This window comes from Cetorhinus maximus, chromosome 11 (genome assembly GCF_964194155.1).
Source record: "Cetorhinus maximus chromosome 11, sCetMax3.hap1.1, whole genome shotgun sequence".
Classification (NCBI taxonomy): Eukaryota; Metazoa; Chordata; class Chondrichthyes; order Lamniformes; family Cetorhinidae; genus Cetorhinus; species Cetorhinus maximus.
The window spans coordinates 128,525,445-128,544,004 of NC_135889.1; the positions used below are offsets into that span (position 1 = coordinate 128,525,445).

Genomic DNA, 18,560 nt, shown 5'->3' on the forward strand with positions numbered 1-18,560 from the left:
TGCTGGAGGATAAAACAGTGGAAAGCACTAAAAAGCGAGATCGTAATTGTATAGAGTAGACATGTCCCTTACAAAAATAAGAGTGGTACTGCCAAATCTAGACCCCCCTGGTTGTCTAGAGTAATACAGGGGAAGATCAAACAGAAAAAGAAAGCGTACGATAGGCACAAAGAACTAAGCACTGCAGATAGCCTAGACGAATATAGGAAATACAAGGACAAAGTAAAAGAGGAAATAAGGAAATCAAAGAGAGGGCATGAAAAAAGATTAGCAAGTAAACTTAAAGATAACCCAAAGATGTTTTACCAATACATTAATGCTAAAAGGTTAGTTAAGGAAAAAGTGGGACCTATCAGAGATGAAGATGGAAACTTGTGTGTAGATGCAGAGGCTGTGGGAAGGGTTTTGAATGAATATTTTGTCTCCGTGTTTACAAAGGAAAGGGAGGATGTAGATATAGTCCAGGAGGAACACTGCGAGATATTGGACGGGATAGTCATAAAGAGAGAGGAAGTACTCGAAGGGTTGAAATCCTTGAAAGTTGATAAGTCACCAGGGCCAGATGGATTGTTTCCGATGCTGCTGAAGGAAGTCAGGGAGGAGATAGCAGATGCTCTGAGGATGATTTTCCAATCTTCACTAGATACAGGGGAGGTACCGGAGGACTGGAGAAATGCAAACGTAGTTCCATTGTTTAAAAAGGGATCAAAGGAAATGCCAAACAATCATAGGCCAATTAGTCTTACATCAGTGGTGAGCAAATTAGTAGAATCAATCCTGAGAGATGGGATTAACTGTCATGTGGAAAGGCATGGACTAGTCAGGGATGGTCAGCATGGATTTGTTAAAGGAAGGTCACAAATTTGATTGAATTATTTGAGGAAGTGACAAGAAGGTGATGAAGGTAGTGCAGTGGATATTGTGTACATGGGTTTTAGCAAGGCATTTGACCAGGTACAACATAGATGACTGTAGGGGTAGGATTAATAAGTTTGCGGGATGACACAAAGAGTGGCTGGGTGGTTAACAATGAGGTTGAGTGTCTTGTGCTACAGGAAGATATAGACGGGATGGTCAAATGGGCAGATAAGTGGCAGATGGAATTTAACCCTGAAAAGTGAGAGGTGATACACTTTGGAAGGAGTAATTTGACAAGGAAGTATTCAATGAACGGCATGACACTAGGAAGTTCTAAGGAACAAAGGGACCTTGGCGTGTGTGTCCATAGATCTCTGAAGGCGGAGGGGCCTGTTAGTAGGGTGGTGCAAAAGGCATATGGGACACTTGCCTTTATCAATCGAGGCATAGTTTACAAAAGTAGGGAGGTCATGTTGGAGCTGTATAGAACCTTGGTGAGGCCACAGCTGGAGTACTGTGTGCAGTTCTCGTCGCCGTATTATAAGAAGGATGTGATTGCACTGGAGGGGGTGCAGAGGAGATTCACCAGGATGTTGCCTGGGATGAAAAATTTTAAGTTATGAAGAGAAGTTGGATTAGACTTGGGTTGTTTTCGTTGGAGCAGAGAAGACTGAGGGGCGACCTGATCGAGGTGTACAAGATTATGAGGGGCATGGACAGGGTGGATAGGGAGCAGCTGTTCCCCTTAGTTGAAGGGTCAGTCACGAGGGGACACAAGTTCAAGGTGAGGGGTAGGAGGTTTAGGGGGGATGTAAGGAAAAACTTTTTAACCTAGACCATGGTGATGGTCTGGAATGCGCTGCCTGGGAGGGTGGTGGAGGCGGGTTGCCTCACATCCTTTAAAAAGTACCAGGATGAGCACTTGGCGCATCATAACATTCAAGGCTATGGGCCAAGTGCTGGTAAATGGGATTAAGTAGGTAGGTCAGGAGTTTCTTGCGTGTCGGTGCAGACTCGATGGGCCGAAGGGCCTCTTCTGCACTGTGAGATTCTGTGATTCTGTAAAGGTCCCACATGGCAGATTGGTCAGGAAAGTAAAAGCCCATGGGATTCAGGGTAATGTGGCAAACTGGATAAAAGACAAAAACAAAAATACCTGTAAAAACGCAGCAGGTCTGGCAGCATCTGCGGAGAGGAACACAGTTAACGTTTCAAGTCCGAATGACCCTTCAACAGAACTAAGTAAAAATAGAAGACAGGTGAAATATAAGTTGGTTTAAGCGGGGGTGGGACAAGTAGAGCTGGATAGAGAGCCAGTGATAGGTGGAGATAACCAAAAGATGTCACAGACAAAAATGTGTTGAAGGTGGTGATATTATCTAAGGAATGTACTAATTAAGGGTAGAAAGCAGGACAAGCAAGGTACAGATAGCCCTAGTGGGGGTGGGGTGGGGTGAAGGAATCTAAAAAGGCTAAAAGGTAGAGATAAAACAATGGATGGAAATACATTCAAAAATAATGGAAATAGGTGGGAAAAGAAAAATCTATATAAACTATCGGGAAAAAAAGGAGGGGATCGGAAAGGGGGTGGGGATGGAGGAGAGAGTTCATGATCTAAAATTATTGAACTCAATATTCAGTCCGGAAGGCTGTAAAGTGCCTAGTCGGAAGATGAGGTGCTGTTCCTCCAGTTTGCGTTGAGCTTCACTGGAACAATGCAGCAGGCCAAGGACGGACATGTGGGCATGAGAGCAGGGTGGAGTGTTGAAATGGCAAGCGACAGGGAGGTATGGGTCATGCTTGCGGACAGACCGAAGGTATTCTGCAACGCAGTCACCCAGTCTGTGTTTGGTCTCTCCAATGTAGAGGAAACCGCATTGGGAGCAACGAATGCAGTAGACTAAATTGAAGGAAGTGCAAGTGAAATGCTGCTTCACTTGAAAGGAGTGTTTGGGCCCTTGGACGGTGAGGAGAGGGGAAGTAAAGGACTTTAAAGTAAAGTAAACTGGATAAACGGTTGGCTTTGTAACAGGAAACAAAGGGTAATGGTCGATGGATGTCCTTGCGAATGGAAAGTTGTCTCAAGTGGTGCTTCACAGGGCTCGGTGTGGGGACCCTTGCTGTTTGTGTTATATATTAACGATTTGGACGTGAATGTGGGGGGCACGGTTGGGAAATTTGCAGATGACACAAAGATTGGCTGAGTAGTGGATAGGGTAGAGGATAGCCATAATCTCCAAAACGGTATAGGTGGGTTGGTGGAGTGGGCGGTAAAGTGGCAGATGGACTTTAACATAGAGAAGTGTGAGGTCATACATTTAGGGAGGTCAAACAGTTACAGGGATTACAAAATAAATGGGAATATACTAAGAGAGGTAGATGAAGTGAGAGATCTTGGTGTACAAGTACACAGGTCCCTGAAGGCAGCAGTTCAAGTAGACAAGGCTGTAAAGAAGGCATATGGAATGCTCTCCTTCATTGGCAGAGGTACAGAATATAAAAGTAAGGATATAATGTTGGAATTGTATAAAACACTGGTGAGGCCACAACTGGAGTATTGTGTGCAGTTCTGGTCACCACATTACAGGAAGGACATAATAGCTCTAGAGAGAGTGCAGAGGAGGTTTACAAGAATGTTGCCAGGGTTAGAAAAGTGTAGGCACGAGGAGAGATTGGATAGGTTGGGGTTATTTTCCCTGGAACAAAGAAGGCTGAGAGGTGACTTGATTGAGGTGTACAAAATTATGAGGGGAATAGATAGAGTGGACAGGATAAAATTGTTTCCCTTGGTGGAGAACTCTAGAACCAGGGGACATAGATTCAAGATAAGTGGCAGAAGGTGTAGGGGGACATGAGGAAGAACTTTTTTATGCAGAGGGTAGTGGGTATCTGGAATTCGCTGCCCAAGTTGGTAGTAGAGGCAGAAACTCTAAACTCTTTTAAAAAGTACCTGGGTCTGCACCTTAAGTGCTGTAAGCTGCAGAGCTATGGGCCGGGTGTAGGAAGGTGGGATTAGAAAGGGCACCTGGGTGCCCTCCGGCTGGCATGGACAAGATGGGCTGAATGACATCTTTCTGTGCTGTAACTTTTCTATGGTTCTAAGCAAAGAGAGTCCATGAGAAGAGGCTGGCAGTTAATATAAAAGGGAACAAAAAGTCTTCTATAGGTATAGAAAAAGTAAAAAGGTGGTAAAAGGGGAAGTGGGGCTGATTAGGAATCAAAAAAGGGTTTTATGCATGGAGGTTGAGGGTATGGTGAGATTCAGTACTTTGCATTTGTTTTTACCGAGGAAGAAGATGCTGTCAGAGACAGAGCAAAAGAGGAGATAACTGTGATACTGGACGGGCTAAAAATTAATAAAGGAGGTATTAGATAGGCTGGCTGTACTTGAAGTTGATAAGTAAACCCAAAGGTACTGAGGAAAGTAAGGATGCAAATTGCAGAGATAATTTTCCAATCCTCCTTAGATACAGAGGTGATGCCAGAGAACTGGGGAATTGCAAATGTTACACCCTTTTTCAAAAAAGGGCATAACGATAAACTGCAGGCCAGTCAGTTTAATCAGATGGTGGGAAAGCTTTTAGAAACAGAGGCTGGGAAATCTGCAGCAAGTAAATCATCTCCTAACTTTCCGAAGTCCATCTACAAAGCACAAATCAGGAGTGTGATGGAATACTCTCCACTTGCCTGGATGAGTGCAGCTCCAATAACACTCAAGAAGTCTGATACCATCCAGGACCAAACAGCCCGCTTGATTGGCACCCATTCCATCAACTTAAACATCCACTCCCTCTACCACTGACGCACAGTGGCTGCAGTATGTACCACCTACAAGATACATTGCAGTAACTGACCAAGGGTTCTTCGACAGCACCTTCCAAACATGTAACCTCTACCACCTAGAAGGACAAGGGCAGCAGGTGCATGGGAACACCACCATCAACAAGTTCCCCTCCAAGTCACACACCATCCTGACTTGGAACTTTATCACTGTTCCTTCACTGTCACTGGATCAAAATTCCCTTCCGAACAGCATTGTGGGTGTACCTACACCACAGGGATTGCAGCAGTTCAAGAAGGCAGCTCACCACCACCTTCTCAAGGGCAATTTGGGATGGGTGATAAATGTTGCCCATATCACATGAAAGAATAAATAAAAAGAAACAATAATCCAAGACAAAGTTAACAAATCACTTGGTCAAATGTGGATTATTTAAGGAAAGGCAGCATAAATTTAAGGGAAAATCAGGTTTAACTGATTTGAGTTTTCCGGTGAAGTAATCAAGATGGTAGATGAGGTGTATGTGGACTTCCAAAAGGTATTTGATAAAGTGCCACATAACAGACTTGTCAGCAAAGTTGAAGCCCATGAAATAAAAGGGTCATCAGCAGCATGGACACAAAGTTGGCTGAGTGACAGGAAACAGTAGTGGTGAATGGTTGTTTTACAGGCTGGAAAAAGTTTATATGGTGTGCCACTTGGCACGTCATTACATTCAAGGCTATGGGCCAAGTGCTGGTAAATGGGATTAGGTGTGTAGGTCAGGTGTTTCTCACGTGTCAGTGCAGACTCGATGGGCCGAAGGGCCTCTTCTGCACTGTGTGATTCTGTGCCCCAGGTGCGACACTAGGACCACTGTTTTTCTTGATTTATATTAATGACCTTGACTTGGTTGTGGTTGGGATCTGGAATACACTGCCCGAGAAGCATCTCACCATTTGACCCCTTAAAACCTCTCGCCATCTACAAGACACAAGGCAGAAAGTGATGGAACATTCATCATTTAAATGTTCATTGACTTTGGCAGGACTGGAATATCCCGCCGGCGGAAGGGGCTGGATAATTCCGGCCAATATTTCAAGTCCGATATGACTCTTCTTCGGATGTAAAACATTAACTATGTTTCTCTCTCCACAGATGCTGCCAGGCCTGCTGAGATTTTCTAGCACTTTCTGTTTTTGTTTCAGATCTCCAGCATCCGCGATATTTTGCTTTTTATTTTTTTTTAAAAGTTGTCACTACTGCAGTGAAGTGAAACATGAGGTGAAGGGGAAAGATTTGAAACAAAATATCTGACTCATAAAACCACTCCCAACTGTTCATCGGCTTCCTGCAACTTTTTGACTTCTTTTCTGAGAAACAATTTGGAAAAAGCTACTTTTAGTGCATATTTAATCCCTTTAGTTCAAACAAAGGGGGCGCGAGGGGCGTGAGGGGGGAGTTGGGTTCAGGAGAGGAGGAAAAGGAGGGGAGAAGAGGAGAGGCAGACACACAGTCCCATACTCACACAGCTCTTTGTAATCCTCCAACAGGAAGCTCCACTTTCTCGATTTCATATCTGAGTGAATAAAACAGATCAGACTGACCTTGAGAATAACAGTCTCAACTTCACAATGCAGACTGTTATGACTGACATGGGAGCAGCACTTTGTCTGTCTTTGGTCAGACTGGTCGCAACATAGGGTTAAATGGTTTGTCCAGCTAGCTATAGGGCCAATTATGTACTTTACCTATTAATCTCAGAATGACCACTCAATGCCCAAGTTTCTTCAATAAACTACAAGATTATTGATTAAAAAAAGACTTATCAAGCTGAAAGGCAAAGCTTATTAGCATACAGTATGAAATACGAAGGTGCAATAATGACTCTTTCTAAACCTTCTCACACATACATACACACACACACCAAAGAATAATAGAGGAATTCTGCCAAAAGGTTAAGTAAATGGCTCAAGGGAAAGAATGGAATCATTGAAATGGCCTCCGTGTTATAAAGTTGGTCTCTCAGGTCTGGGAAACCATCAATGACCCTTGCACAACTTTTCAGGTGAACATCGAGGAGATCTTGCAGGCAATCGATCTCAGGGCTTAGAGCAATGTCACAAAAGCTTCCATTCACTTTCTGCTTTGGACTGGGTCTGGACTTTAAAGAGCTGCTGCTTTCTTTACCCAAGCAGTTGATCCTTCTTCCCAGAAACACCCCCAGCTTTTCTTTTAAACACCGTTTTCAAGGCCTGGTTTTCTTTTCAAAGCCATAAATCACCATGTGACTCTTTTGTAAACAGTCCACCAGGGTCAAGGGGTCTTCCAGCCACTTTAAAAAAATGGTTTTATTGCTAATCACAGAATCACACAGCACAGAAGAGGCCCTTTGGCCCATCGAGTATGCACCAATACGTGAGAAACACCTGACCTACCTACCTAATCCCATTTACCAGCACTTGGCCCATAGCCTTGAATGTTATGATGTGCCAAGTGCTCATCCAGGTACCTTTTAAAGGATGTGAGGCAACCCGCCTCCACCACCCTCCCAGGCAGCCCATTCCAGACCGTCACCACGGTCTGGGTAAAAATATTTTTCCTCACATTCTCCCTAAACCTCCTGCCCCTCACCTTGAACTTGTGTCCCCTTGTGACTGACCCTTCAACTAAGGGCAACAGCTGCTCCCTATCCACCCTGTCCATGCCCTTCATAATCTTGTACACCTCGATCAGGTCGTCCCTCAGTCTTCTCTGCTCCAACGAAAACAACCCAAGTCTATCCATCCTCTCTTCATAACTTAAATGTTTCATCCCAGGCAACATCCTGGTGAATCTCCTCCGCACCCCCTCCAGTGCAATCACATCCTTCCTATAATGTGGCAACCAGAACTGCACACAGTACTCCAGCTGTGGTTTCACCAAGGTTCTATACAGCTCCAACATGACCTCCTTACTTTTGTAATCTATGCCTCGATTGATAAAGGCAAATGTCCCGTATACCTTTTTCACCACCCCACTAATATGCCCCTCCACCTTCAGAGATCTATGGACACACATGCCAAGGTCCTTTTGTTCCTCAGAACTTCCTAGTGTTATGCCGTTCATTGAATACTTCCTTGTCAAATTACTCCTTCCAAAGTGTATCACCTCACACTTTTCAGGGTTAAATTCCATCTGCCACTTATCTGCCCATTTGACCATCCTGTCTATATCTTCCTGTAGCCCAAGACAATCAACCTCACTGTTAACCACCCAGCCAATCTTCGTGTCATCCGCAAACTTACTAATCCTACCCCCCACATAGTCATCTATGATATTTATATAAATGACAAATAATAGAGGACCAAGCACAGATCCCTGTGGTACGCCACTGGACACTGGCTTCCAGTCACCAAAGCAGCCTTCTGTCATCACCCTCTGTCTCCTGCAACTAAGCCAATTTTGAATCCACCTTATCAAATTATGCTGTATCCCATGTGCATTTGTCTTCTTTATAAGTCTCCCATGTGGGACCTTGTCAAAGGCTTTGCTGAAATCCATATAAACTTCAACTGCACTACCCTCATCTACACACCTGGTCACCTCTTCAAAATACTCAATCAAATTTGTTAGGCATGACCTCCCTCTGACAAAGCCATGCTGACTAACCCTGATCAAACCTTGCCTCTCCAAGTGGAGATAGATTCTCTCCTTCAGAATTTTCTCCAATAGTTTCCCTACCACTGATGTGAGACTCACTGGCCTGTAGTTCCCTGGCTTATCTCTACAACCCTTCTTAAATAGCGGAACCACATTAGTTGTTCTCCAGTCCTCTGGCACCGACCCCATGCCAGAGAGGAATTAAAAATTTGGGTCAGAGCTCCTGCGATCTCCTCCCTTGCCTCCCTCAGCAGTCTGGGACACAAATCATCCGGGCCGGGAGATATGTCCACTTTTTAAGCCTGCCAACACCTCCAATACCTTGTCACTCCCTATATCAATTTGCTCAAGAACCTCGCAGTCTCTCTCCCCGAGATCGATACCTTCATCCTCATTCTCTTGGGTGAAGACAGGTGTGAAGTATTCATTCAACACCCTAGCGATGTCCTCTGCCTCCACCCATAGATTGCCCCCTTGGTCCCTTATGGGTCCTACTCCTTAACTGCAGTAACTGACTCCTTAACTAATAACGTCACGCCTCCTCCTCTTTTACCCTCCCCCTGAAGATTCTATATCCCGGAATGTTGAGCTGCCAATTCTGCCCATCCCTCAACCATGTCTCTGTGATGGCTACTATATCACAATTCCATGTGTGAATCCTCACCCTTAACTCATCTGTTTTACCTGTAATACTCCTGGCATTAAAGTAGGGGCCATCCAGCCTTGCCTTACTCCCTTGAAACTTAATGCAGCTGTACTCCCTCTGACTTGATTGTTTTACTGTATTATGATGTGTCCCAATTCTGCTAACATTCTGTGTCCCCTCCCCCTGCCGAATTTGTTTAAACTCCTCCCAACAGCCTCCTACCAAACCCGCCCACTAGGATGTTAGTCCCGCTCTGGTTCAGGTGTAGACCGACTCGCTTGTACATGTCCCACCTTTCCCAGAAACAGTCCCAGTGATCCAGGAATCTAAAACCCTCCCTCCTGCACCAACTCTTAAGCCACGTATTCATCTGTGCTATTCTCTTATTTCTGTGCTCGCTAGCATGTGGCACTGGGAGTAATCCAGAGATTACAACCCTAGAGGTTCTGCTTTTCAGTCTATTGCCTAACTCCCTGAATTCTTGATGCAAGACCTCATCCCTCTTTCTACCTATGTCATTGGTACCAATATGTGCCATGGCCTCTGCCTTATCACCCTCCCCCTTCAGGATGCCCTGCAGCTGTTCAGTGACATCTCGGACCCTAGCACCAGGGAGGCAACACACCATCCTGGAGTCATGTTGATGGCCACAGTAGCACCTATCTGTTCCCCAGAATATAGAATCCCCTATTACTGTTGCTCTTCCTCCCCTCCTGTACAGACAGGCTGTTTGTGGTGCCAGAAGCTTGGCTCGGTCTGCACTCCCTGGAGGAACCAGTGCCCTCATCAACTTCCAAAATGGAACACCGATTTGCGAGTGGGACCCCAGGGGATTCCTGAACTACCTGCCTGTTTCTCTTGGACTCCCTGGTGGTCACCCATTCCCTTCCTTCCTCAAGTCCCTTCAGCTGCAGTGTGACCACCTCTCGAAACGTGCTATCACGATGCTCTCAGACTCGTGGATGCTCCACAGTGTTGTCAGCCGCCATTCCAGCTCCGAAACCCGAGCTTCCAGGAACTGCAGCTGGACACACTTCCTGCATACATGCTGGTCCCGGGCACTGGAAATGTTCCCAGCTTCCCACATGGAGCACAAGGAGCACACCACGGCTTTGGGCTCTCCTGCCAAGACTTATCCCTTAAAATTAAACCTTTTAAATCAATTTCTTGTAAAATTCTGCCTTTTCCAGGAACAGCAGTCACAAGAGTTCTTGACTAAGACCATAAGACATAAGACATAGGAGCAGAAATTAGGCCATTCGGCCCATCGAGTCTGCTCCGCCATTCAATCATGGCTGATAAGTTTCTCAACCCCATTCTCCCGCTTTCTCCCCATAACCTTTGATCCCCTTATCAATCAAGAACCTATCTATCTCGGTCTTAAATACACTCAATGACCTGGCCTCCACAGCCTTCTGTGGCAATGAATTCCATACATTCACCACTCTCTGGCTAAAGAAGTTTCTCCTCATCTCTGTTCTAAAAGGTCTTCCCTTTATTCTGAGGCTGTGCCCTTGGGTCCTAGTCTCTCCTACTAATGGAAACATCTTCCCCACATCCACTCTATCCAGTCCTTTCAGTATTCTGTAAGTTTCAATCAGATCCCCCCTCATCCTTCTAAACTCCATCGAGTATAGACCCAGAGTCCTCAAATGTTCCTCATATGTTAAGCCTTTCATTCCTGGGATCATTTTTGTGAACCTCCTCCGGACCCTCTCCAGGGCCAGCACATCCTTCCTGAGATATGGGGCCCAAAATTGCTCACAATATTCTAAATGTAGTCTGACCAGAGCCTTATAAAGCCTCAGCAGCACATTCCTGCTTTTATATTCTAGTCCTCTAGAAATAAATGCCAACATTGCATTTGCCTTCCTAACTACCGACTCAACCTGCAAGTTAACCTTAAGAGAATCTTGGACTAGGACTCCCAAGTCCCTTTGCACTCCAGATTTCTGAATTCTCTCCCCATTTAGAAAATAGTCTATGACTCTATTCTTCCTACCAAAGTGCATGACCTCACACTTCCCCACGTTGTATTCCATCTGCCACTTCTTTGCCCATTCTCCTAACCTGTCCAAATCCTTCTGCAGCTTCCCCGCCTCCTCAATACTACCTGTCCCTCCACCTATCTTTGTATCATATGCAAACTTAGCCAGGGTGCCCTCAGTTCCTTCATCTAGATCATTAATGTATAAAGTGAAAAGTTGTAGTCCCAACACTGACCCCTGCGGAACTTCACTAGTCACCGGCCGCCATCCTGAGAAGGACCCCCTTATCCCCACTCTCTGCCTCCTGCCAGACAGCCAATCTTCTATGCATGCTAGTACCTTGCCTCTAACACCATGGGCTCTTATCTTACTGAGCAGCCTCCTGTGCGGCACCTTGTCAAAGGCCTTCTGGAAGTCCAAGTAGATAACATCCATGGGCTCTCCTTTGTCTAACCTACTCGTTACCTCCTCAAAGAATTCTAACAGATTTGTCAGGCATGACCTCCCCTTGATGAAACCATGCTGACTTTGCCCTATTTTACCATGCACTTCCAAGTATTCTGAAATCTCATCCTTAATAATGGACTCTAAAATCTTACCAATGACCGAGGTCAGGCTAATCGGCCTGTAATTTCCCGTCTTTTGCCTCACTCCCTTCTTAAACAGGGGGGTTACATTAGCGATTTTCCAGTCCTCTGGGACCCTCCCTGACTCGAGTGATTCCTGTAAGATCACCACTAACGCCTCCACTATCTCTTCAGCTATCTCCTTCAGAACTCTGGGGTGTTATCCATCTGGTCCAGGTGATTTATCCACCTTCAGACCTTTCAGTTTTCATTAACCCTTCAAGGGTCAGTGACGTTTAGAAACACAAAGTCTTCTAGAATGTTCTTAATCTTTGAAGGTGAGCCATTTTCCACTATTAAAGTGTTTATGACAAGTGAAAAAAAGGGTGAACTGAACCTGATAAATTTAAGATGCAACACAAAACTATTCTAGAGTAAGCACTGTATGGAAGAGGAAGTCCAGGGTAGCTGGGATGGTAGACACCTGCCCGAATGACTGTAAGCAGATAGGATGGGTTGTATTGGAGTGTAAGGGGGAGTGTGGGATGGGATGTGTTGGAGTGTAAGGGGGAGTGTGGGATGGGATTACTCACTGTAATGCCTGGAGTTCACCCGTTTGAAGACTTTCAGAACCTCTTCATGATAGCCAATCTCCACCTCACAACGGGACCTTGACAGAAGTCCAAATCGCCCCTGTATCACTGCACCTGGCTTCTTCCAGTTCCGTCCCACAATTGCCAGTTGGTTTACAGTCAGTGTGGAACTGCGCTTTCTCCTAGTTTTTGGTGATGAATTGGTGGAATTGACCATCTCTGGATCTGGTATTCCATCTAGAGGCTTTAATGTAGCTCCTGGAACATGCTTCACCTGCTCCACTGGAACACAGAGGGAGAAGATCAGTATTTACTACAGCCCAAGACAAGAGAGATCACATCACTGCCCTCTGCTCATCCAAATAGTGGCTCACAGCCTCCTGACTTCTGCTCTCGCAGGCTGCAGACTAACCCATATGGAAAAGCCTCAATTTCCATTGTCCATCAAGAATAACTCTCACAGAGCGTGTTTGAGGAACACAGCTCAGTTTACTAGGATCTTGCCATCCTTCACCTTGCACCGCATTCAGCTTACATTAGTGGGGAAGACCATATCCTCTCTGCCTCTGACCCTTTCTCCTCTCCTCAATGTGTCCAGTTCATGAGCACCAGCACTCCAATGTCCCTCTGTTCCTCTGCACTTTTCAGTATGCTATCATTTATTGGGCATTCCCTTGTCTTCCCCAAAGCATTACCTCACACTTTTCCAGGTTGAATTCCATTTGTCACTTTTCTGCCCATCTGACCAGTCCATGGATATCTTCCTGTAGTCTAGTTTACTTCCTATCAACTGCATGGCCAATTTTTGTAATACTTACAAACTTCATAAGCATGCACCCTACATTTAAATCTAATTCATTGATATGTATGAATAGCATGTGAACCAGTACTGAGCCCTACAGAACTCCTAGTCTTCTAATCACAAAAATACCCATTGACCATTACCCTTTGCTTCCTGCCGCTGGATACAATTAGTCACTTTCCCTTGGATCCCATTGAGTTCTAATTTTCTGACCAGCCTGCCTTGTGGAACCTTAAAGCTTTGCTAAAATTCATTTAAACTACATCAAACATGCTACAGTTAACATTTCGAGTCCGTATGACTCTTCAACAGAACTAAGGAAAAAATTTTTTCCTTAGTTCTGTTGAAGAGTCATACGGACTCGAAACGTTAACTGTATTCCTCTCCGCAGATGATGTCAGACCTGCTGAGTTTTTCCAGGTACTTTTATTTTTGTTTTGGATTTCCAGCATCTGCAGTTTTTTGCTTTTATCAAACATGCTACCCTTATCGACCCTCCTAATTAACTTCTCAAAAAATTCAATCATGTTTGTAAATACAATCTTCCCTTAAGTAATCAATGCTGACCATCTTTGATTAATATATGCCTCTCTTAATGATGATATGTACTGTCCCTCAGAATTTTTTCCAATAATTTGTTCACCACTGATGTTAGGCTGACTGGCATACAATTACAATTGCCAATTGTTGTAAAAACCCATCTGGTTCACTAATGTCCTTTAGGGAAGAAAGTCTACCACTCAGACCCACAGCAGTGTGGTTGGTTCTTAATTGCCCTCTGAACAAGGGCAATTAGGGATGGGCAATAAATGCTGGCCGAGGCAGCGACACCCACATCCCATGAATGAATTAAAAAAAACAATGGTACGATGTTACCAGTCCTTCAGCCCTCATACCTGTTGCCTCCTCAGCACCTTCTCAGGAGTCTGCACATGGGTGACAAACAAAACCTTGCCATAAACAACCCATCCTGAAAACAGGTGTGGTTCAATGGTATCATGTTCAGAGATCCAGTACAGCAATGGGCTGAATGGGCTTTACTATAAAAGCCTATGATTCGGCCGAACTCACTTAGGTTGCTGTAATCGTCCATGCTGAAGTTCCACATCTTGGTGGCCATATCTGCAATCAAACAGTTACATCACAGGTGAAACATGATCTTTATTTTATTATAAACTGATACATGCAGAGTGGAGCAGCGTCGCAGAGTTAAAAGAGTGCATGAAGGGGCGAGACTGAGAGCGGAGCCATAGTGTTAAATGAGTATGAGAAGGGGCGAGACTGAGAGTGGAGCCAGAGAGTTAAAAGAGTGCAAGAAGCGGTGATACTGAAAGCAGAGCCAGGGAGATCTTATTGAATGGCGAAGCAGACTCGAGGGGCAAATGGCCTACTTCTGCTCCTATTTCGTATGTTCATATGTTTATACATAAAAACATCAAAGTTTTACATAACTGTTTAGTAGCTAACTTATAGGCACAGAAGGAGCTGATTGGAGAGTAAGTCGACTTTACTTTCTAGTCTCCAGTTTATAGTAGATAGTCCAAAAGTTAGCTTTTGGTATGGCAGGGCAGCTCAGCCGTGTGGAAAGCCTATCCTGTGGCAGGTGGGGAGTCATAGACAGTTCATGTGGCCCAAACAAGCACATGTGGAGGAAGCGTCACCAGCTGCAGAAACTTGAGCTCTGGGTTTTGGAACCTAAGCAGCGGCTGGAGTCACTGTGGCATATCCACGAAGCTGAGAACAACTTGGATGGAACCTTTAGGGAGGTCATCACACCATCGGTTAGGAGTGTGCAGGCAGAAGAGGAATGGGTGACCATAAGAAAGTCTGGGAGGACCCATCAGGTAGTGCAGCAGTCCTCTGAGTCTACCTCGCTCAAGAGCTGGTTTTCCAATTTGGACGCCGGTGAGGACAATAGTTTCTCAAGGGAGCACAGCAAGAGCCACGTTCAGGGCACCACAGGTGGCTCAGCTGCACGGGCAAGAAGGAAGTAGAGTGAAAGAGAAATAGTGGTAGGGGATTCAATAGTTAGGGAACAGACAGGTGTCTTTGTGTCTGTAGACTCCAGGATGGTATGTTGCCTTCCGGATGCCATGGTCAAGGATATCGCAGAGCAGCTGCAGGGCATTCTTAAAGGGGAGGGTGAACAGCCAGAGGTCATGGTTCACATTGGTATCAATGACATAAGCAAAAAGAGGGATGAGGTCCTGAAGATAGATTTTAGGGAGCTAGGTAAGACATTAAAAAGGAGGACCTCAGAGGTACTAATCTCCGGATTGCTCCCAGTGGCACATGCTAGTGAGCATAGAAATAGGTTAGAGCTGATGAATGCATGGCTGGAAAGATGGTGTAGGAGGGAGGGATTCAGATTCCTGGAGCGTTGGGACTGGTTCTGGGGGAGGTGGGACCTGTACAAGCGGGGTGATTTGCACCTCAATGGGGCCGGGATCAAGGTTTGCTGGTGCTGTTGTGGAGGGTTTAAGCTAATTTGGCAGGGGTTTGGGAACCTGAGGATGGAGAAAAATCTGAAGTGGTAATGGAAGGCAGAAAATCAGTGATTGAGTCTGGAAGGCAGAGGAAACAAAATATAAAAAATAAAAAAGAAAGAGTTTGGCAGTGCCCAAGGATGTATACTTCAATGCAAGAATTATAACAAATAAAGCAGACAAGCTGAGGGCACAGATAGAAACATGGCAGTATGATATCATAGTTATTACAGAAACATGACTTAAAGAGGAACAGGAAGAGGGATGGGGATGATGGTGGCATAGCGGTACTGTCACTGGACTAGTAATCAAGAGGCCCAGGTTAATGCTCTGGGGACATGAGTTCGAATCCCACCATGGCAGCTGAATCCAGGTATGTGGACATGGGTTACGTCTCTACTGAAAATGCTTGACTCTTAATTGCTCTCTGAAATGGTCAAGCAAGTCACTCAGTTCAAGTGCATCAAGGGATAGGCAACAAATGAAAGAAAAAAGGAATGGCAGCTCCACATTCCTGGTTACAGGGTTTTCAGACAGGGGGTGGGTGTGTGTGATAAAAGGGACCAGGGGTGGCAATTTTGGTTAGAGAAGAATTTACACCTGTGAGCAGGGATGATATGTTAGAAGGAACATCAACTGAGGCCATATGGATTGAGCTTAGGAACAAAAAAGGGGCAGTCACGCTACAAGGAGTGTACTATAGACCCCCAAACAAACAGGGGGAGATAGAAGAGTGTTAGTATCTAATTGGTTCTGTTGATGGATGTTAGATGCCTAGTAGTTTAAGGTAATAAGGTGAACAGGGGTTGGGTATTGGTTATATACACATCAGAGTTTAATTAATTAAATCAAAATCCTGGAACTCCCTCCCTAACAACACTATGGGTGTATCTACACATGGACTGCAGAGGTTCAAGAAGGCAGCTCACCACCACCTTCTCAAGGGCAGTAAGGGATGGGCAAAAATGCAGATCTAGCAGCAACGCCCACATCCTGTGAATGAATTAAAAAAACCAAACTGCTATCCTTCCCCTTTTTTCCCTTCCCTCTCTGAATACCCTGCACTTGGGAATATTATGCATTATAGCCATGAAAGAATAAAAGGAAGGAAAGGAGAATGGGTGGCATTATTGCTTAAGAAGAGCATTGCAGTACTGGAGAAAGAGGATGTCCTGGAGGGTTCAAGGACAGGATCAATTTGGCTAGAGCTAAGCAGCAAAAAGGGTGCAATTACATTGCTCGGTGTAGTCTACAGGCCGCCAACTAGTCAGAAGGACATAGAAGAACAAATCTGCAGGAAAATTACAGAGAGAAGCAAGCATTATAGAGTAGCTGTAATGGGTTTAATTACCTGAATGTAGACTGGGACAGTGGTAGTGTAAAGGGCGGAGAGGGGAAAAAGTTCCTAGATTGTGTTCAAGAGAATTTTGTACAGCAGTATGTGTCCAATCCAACAAGAAAAGATGCACTGTTGGACCTGGTTCTTGGAAATGAGGTGGGCCAAATAGATCAAGTGTCAGTGGGGGAACATTTAGGAGACAGTTATCATTGCATCGTACGCTTTAGGATGACGATAGAAAAGGATGATAGGCAATCCAGAGTAAGAATAATTAACTGGGCGTGAGCCGACTTCGATGGGGCAAGAACGGAGCTGGGCCAGATAGACTGGAACGAAAGATTGGCGGGAGAAACTGCAGCTGAACAATGGGCTACCTTCAAAAAAGAATTGGCACAGTCAAGGTATATAACATCGAAAGGAAAAGGTAGGGCAAACAAACCCAGAGCTCCCTGGATGAAAAAGGAGATAGAAATTAAGATAAAGAAGAAAAATTGTGCTTATGACAGGTGTCAGGTAGAAAACACAATTGAGAACCAAGTGAATACAGAAGGTTCAGAGGGGAGGTGAAAAAACATATTAGGGAAGCAAAGAGGGGTTATGAGAAAAGACTGGCAGCCAACATAAAGGGGAATCCCAAAGTTTTCTATAGGCATATAAACAGTAAAAGGGTGGTAAAAGGAGTAGGGCCGGTTAGGGACCTAAAAGGGAATTTACACATGGGTGAAGGGCCATGGCTGAGGTATTAAATGAATACTTTGCTTCCGTCTTTACCAAGGAGATAGATGCTACCCAGGCCACGGTGACAGACGAGAAAACTCTGTCGCTAGAAGGGTTCAAAATTGATGAGGAGGAAGTGTTGAATAGACTGTTGGTAATTAAAGTTGACAAGGCACTGGGACCGGACGAGATGCATCCAAGGATATTGAAGGGAGTGAGAGTAGAAATTGCAGGAGCACTGGCCAGGATCTTTCAGTCTTCCCTGGACTCAGGGGAGGTGCCAGAGGACTGGAGAATTGCTAACATTATGCCCTTGTTCAAAAAAGGTTGTAAGGATAAGCCCAGCAATTACAGACCAGTCAGTTTAACTTCAGTGGTGGGGAAGATTCTAGAAACAATTTTTCGGGATAGAATTAGTAGTCACATGGAAAAATATGGGTTGATAACGAAGAGCCAGCATGGATTTCTAAAGAGGAAATTGTGTTTAACTAACTTGGAGTTTTTTGAAGAGGTAACAGAAAAAGTCAATGAGGGTAATTCTGTTGATGTGGAGTACATGGACTTTCAAAAGACATTTGATACAGTGCCACACAACAGACTTGTGAGAAAAGTTATTTTTCATGGAATAAAAGGGACAGTAGCAACGTGGATACAAAATTGGCTGGAAAATAGGAAACAGAGAGTAATGGTCAACGGACATTGTTCCGGCTGGAGGAAGGTTTGTAGTGGTGTTCCCCAGGGGTCGGTAATGGGACCCTTGCTTTTCCTGATATATATTAATGATTTATATCTTGGTGTGTAGGGGACAATTTCAAAGTTTGCGGATGATAAGAAGGTTGGGAGTGTTGGGAACTGTGAGGAGGACAGTGTAGAACTTCGAAAGGATGTAGACAAGTTGGGTGGAGTGGGCAGAGAGGTGGCTGATGAAGTTCAATGTGGAGAAGTGTGAGGTGATGCATTTTGGTGGGAAGAACATGGACCGACAATGTAAAATAAGGGGTGAAATTCTGAAGGGGTGCAGGAGCAGAAAGACTTGGGTGTTTATGTGCATAGATTGTTGAAGATAACAGGACAGGTGGAGAGAGCAGTTAATAAAGTGTATAGTATCCTGGGCTTTATTAATAGGGGCATAGAGTACAAGAGCAGGGAGGTTATGCTGAATT

The 18,560-nt window shown here is 44.8% G+C and overlaps 1 protein-coding gene across 4 annotated transcripts in view; it reads right to left on the bottom strand.

The window, feature by feature from the left end:
* The window catches only part of LOC144686918 (SWI/SNF-related matrix-associated actin-dependent regulator of chromatin subfamily A-like protein 1), a 107,415-nt gene that overhangs the window by 61,597 nt on the left and 27,258 nt on the right, over nt 1–18,560 (bottom strand). For 3 of the 4 annotated variants that reach the window (XM_078552758.1, XM_078552760.1, XM_078552757.1), the window contains exons 3-5: nt 13,927–13,977; nt 12,054–12,335; nt 6,147–6,197 (exon numbers count right to left, since the gene is read on the bottom strand). In XM_078552758.1, coding sequence (XP_078408884.1) covers nt 6,147–6,197; nt 12,054–12,335; nt 13,927–13,977 — 384 coding nt within the window. The remainder of the gene's footprint in view (nt 1–6,146; nt 6,198–12,053; nt 12,336–13,926; nt 13,978–18,560) is intronic. The other variant, XM_078552759.1, reaches the window with a different exon arrangement.